We start from the raw sequence: 3,231 nt of genomic DNA on the forward strand, positions 1-3,231 counted from the left end.
GTTCTGTATAGGACACAGCCTTTGTAGTTTATCTCCACACAGACCAGCCTGCATTTGCATCCCCATAACCCAGATGGTACCCCTGCCTGCTCAGGCCCTCTTTGGGATCTTCACACTTTCAAAATGGTCTTGCATGCCATCCTTCTACTTCTCTCAGTAAAGACCCACAAAACCCTCAACAGGTGCCAGCCCCACCCCTATGTCCCAGAGTTGCAAAGCCAAGCTGCAAAGGTTTTCCCTTGCATTTGCTGAAACTGCTTACCCAAGTCAACCAATTTCACCTGTGTATATGGTCAATTCATTGTGAATTCAGTCGCATCGGGGGCCCCTGGAGGATGCCCCTCAGGCCTATAGGCTGCTCATGCTTCATTTTCCACTATACCATAGGCCTTGCTGCCAAGCAGGAACCTGCATTCTCATAATGTTCATCATCACTGTCACTTACCACCTCACTGTTAGAGATGCTGGGTTCTTCAGGCCCACGGGGTTCTTGCTCTAATGACAGGATAGAGAGAGAAGAGAGAGAGAAGTCACTCAGTCATGTCCGACTCTTTGTGACCCCATGGACTGTAGCCTACCAGGCTCCTCCGTCCATGGGATTTTCCAGGCAAGAGTACTGGAGTCAGTTGCCATCTGCTTCTCCAGGGGATCTTCCCAATCCAGGATCAAACCCAGGTCTCCCACATCATAGGCAAATGCTTTACCGTCTGAGCCACCAGGGAAGCTTTGTATGCCAGGATACTTTGCTCTAGTTCTTCTAAGCATCTCTGCACATTTCTCCCTGACATGGCATTATGTAGACCACCATCCATATTCTCCTTCAGGACAGTCAGAAAAATCCACCCCACAGTGCCAGAGCAGTCCGTGCTGCCTTGTTTGGGAAACAGGAACTCACCACTTCTAATGCCTTTTCAGTATTATCTGGTGATCTGTCAACTGCCTCCCAATCTTCCAACCGAGCCCACACCTGGAGGATCACAGCCACAGGGTACCACATACTGTGTGTGGCCAGTGGCTTCCTCCTTCCAGCGGAGCCTCAGGCTTCCCTACCTGCTGGGTATCCTGCCAACTACACCAGTTGTATTGCTGATCACGCTTGTGAAACCAATTGTCTCTTTGTATCTCACTGTGCATGCTGTCTGCTGAACCCAGGGTAGGCAAGGCTCAAGCTAAGAGACTGGAAGAAGGCTTGAGGAGCCGTAGGAACTACAGGCTCCTGGCAACAGCCATAGCATAACCTAACACAACAGCCTCTCTTCTGGCTGGCACAGCAGCCATGACAGAATTCTCTCCTGGCTGATACAGAAACTGTAGCAGTAGACACTCTATTCTCTCCTCTTGTGACTGACCCAATGGACACAGCCACAACACAGCAGTAACTCCACTGTGGTTTAGGTGGAGTGAGAATATGCACACCACACAAAGCAGCCCATGACCAGGCGAGTGTGTCGTGGCACACACATGCAGTGCTACAGGTGATCTCAGGGTTACCTTACAAGACACTGGGCAAGAGGCCGTGGGGCAAGAGGGCCTGACCACACCATCGTGGCTAATTTGCTCTTTCCTCACATATCCTATGTATATATCTCTTTTGAATACACTGCAGGAAAATGCTAAGTCGAGGATGAATTAGGGAATTTCTGTGATCTTGGCCAGATTATAATATGCATGCATGTGTGCTAAGTCACTTCAGTTGTGTCCGACTATCTGCAACCCCATGGACTGCAGCCCACCAGACTCCTCTGTCCATGAATTCTCCAGGCAAGAATATTAGAGTGGATTGCCATGCCCTCCTCCAGAAGATCCTCCAGATCCAGGGATCAAATCTACGTCTCCTAGGCCTCCTGCGTCAGCAAGTGGGCTCTTTACAACTAACACCACCTAGGAAGCCACATGATATCATATAGTTGCATGTAAATTGGATTTGTAGCTTATCAGGCTGGCCTGCATGTTGGAACTGATTTTATAAAACACCTTTTACCATTGAACAGATGAATCAATTATGATTCAATAAAATGTAATTTTAAAGATATCAACCTAAGTTATACATAGAGGAGTGAATTACAGTTGAGAGCAGTTAAATAACACCACATAGAGATTTACATTGAGAATGATAAATAAGTTTGTGCCTAGCAAACACAATGATTCTCCTGTGTATATGTGTATGTATGTGTATGTATACTCCATATAAGTCAGTGAAAGACACACAGATTTTTGTTTCCCTAATCAGTGATATAAAACAAACTTTTTTTTTTTTATTTCAGAAAGTTTTTTGCAAGTTGCTTTATTTACAACGCCAACTTTAAAAGTCACTGAACTTAAATTAACTGGACAATAAACTAGGCAGAAATTGCTTTACAAAAAGGGAAAGCCCAAAATGCCACTTTCTATAGGGAACCCACAGTTCAATTTTATTCAGAGCAAAGAAAAGAAACTTTCAATCACACTAGAAGAAACTGGGCCTTAAGTTTGGGAACTGTACTGAAACTACACATGCAATGAGGACAACATTCTGCTGATACAATTGACTTGCTGCTGCATTTGTTGACTCTTTTTCTAATATTAACAATTATAAACAAAGCAGTGCAACTAGTATTTGGAATAATCCTTACAGTGTTACAGCGTTAGACACGAAACTTCACTTCTCCTCACACCACTGGTTCTCTTTGCGTATCTGGGCTTCCTCTTCTTCAGTAAAATCATTTTTGGTATTGAATGTCTTTCGAATCTCCTCAGGAGTTTTGCCCTTGATCATATTAGCAACAGTCTTGCAGGTAACATCAAGCAAACCTTTGATGTCTAAATAGTTTGCTGCCAATATAAGTTCAAAGAGTGTCCCTTGGTCAACTTTCAGGAATTCTTGATCCCAAACAGGTATATCATCTGTTCGTTTTTCTTTGTTCTCATCATCCTCAGGAGGAGGAGGATCATCCTTGTGGTGAGTGCACCACTGAATGACCTTTTTCAATATTGCTGCATTAACATTTGGCAAGGGGACTGGATCATCATCTCCTTCATCATCCATTCCCAAATCTTCCAACATAGTCTTGATGGTCACAGATTGTTTTGCAATTTCAACATCAACTTCGAATATCTCTCCATCAGAGCTCTGCAACTTAATTGAAGGCATGGTGGTAGGTCTCAAGGAGATGGCGGGCCGGAGGCTGAAGTGAGCAGGGCAACGTCGTCAAACAGCAACACTGAAAAGCGGAGAACAAGGCCACTGCAGCC

At 44.8% G+C, this 3,231-nt stretch overlaps 1 protein-coding gene across 1 annotated transcript; it reads right to left on the minus strand.

Moving 5' to 3' along the window:
• Positions 1-2,384: 2,384 nt before the first annotated feature.
• LOC133238791 (S-phase kinase-associated protein 1-like) lies at positions 2,385-3,231 on the minus strand. The gene has a single exon (XM_061402286.1). It carries the CDS (start codon positions 3,128-3,130, stop codon positions 2,639-2,641), a length of 492 nt encoding a protein of 163 aa, XP_061258270.1. The 5' UTR covers positions 3,131-3,231; the 3' UTR covers positions 2,385-2,638.

Source organism: Bos javanicus, chromosome 3, assembly GCF_032452875.1.
Source record: "Bos javanicus breed banteng chromosome 3, ARS-OSU_banteng_1.0, whole genome shotgun sequence".
In the NCBI taxonomy this organism is placed as follows: Eukaryota; Metazoa; Chordata; class Mammalia; order Artiodactyla; family Bovidae; genus Bos; species Bos javanicus.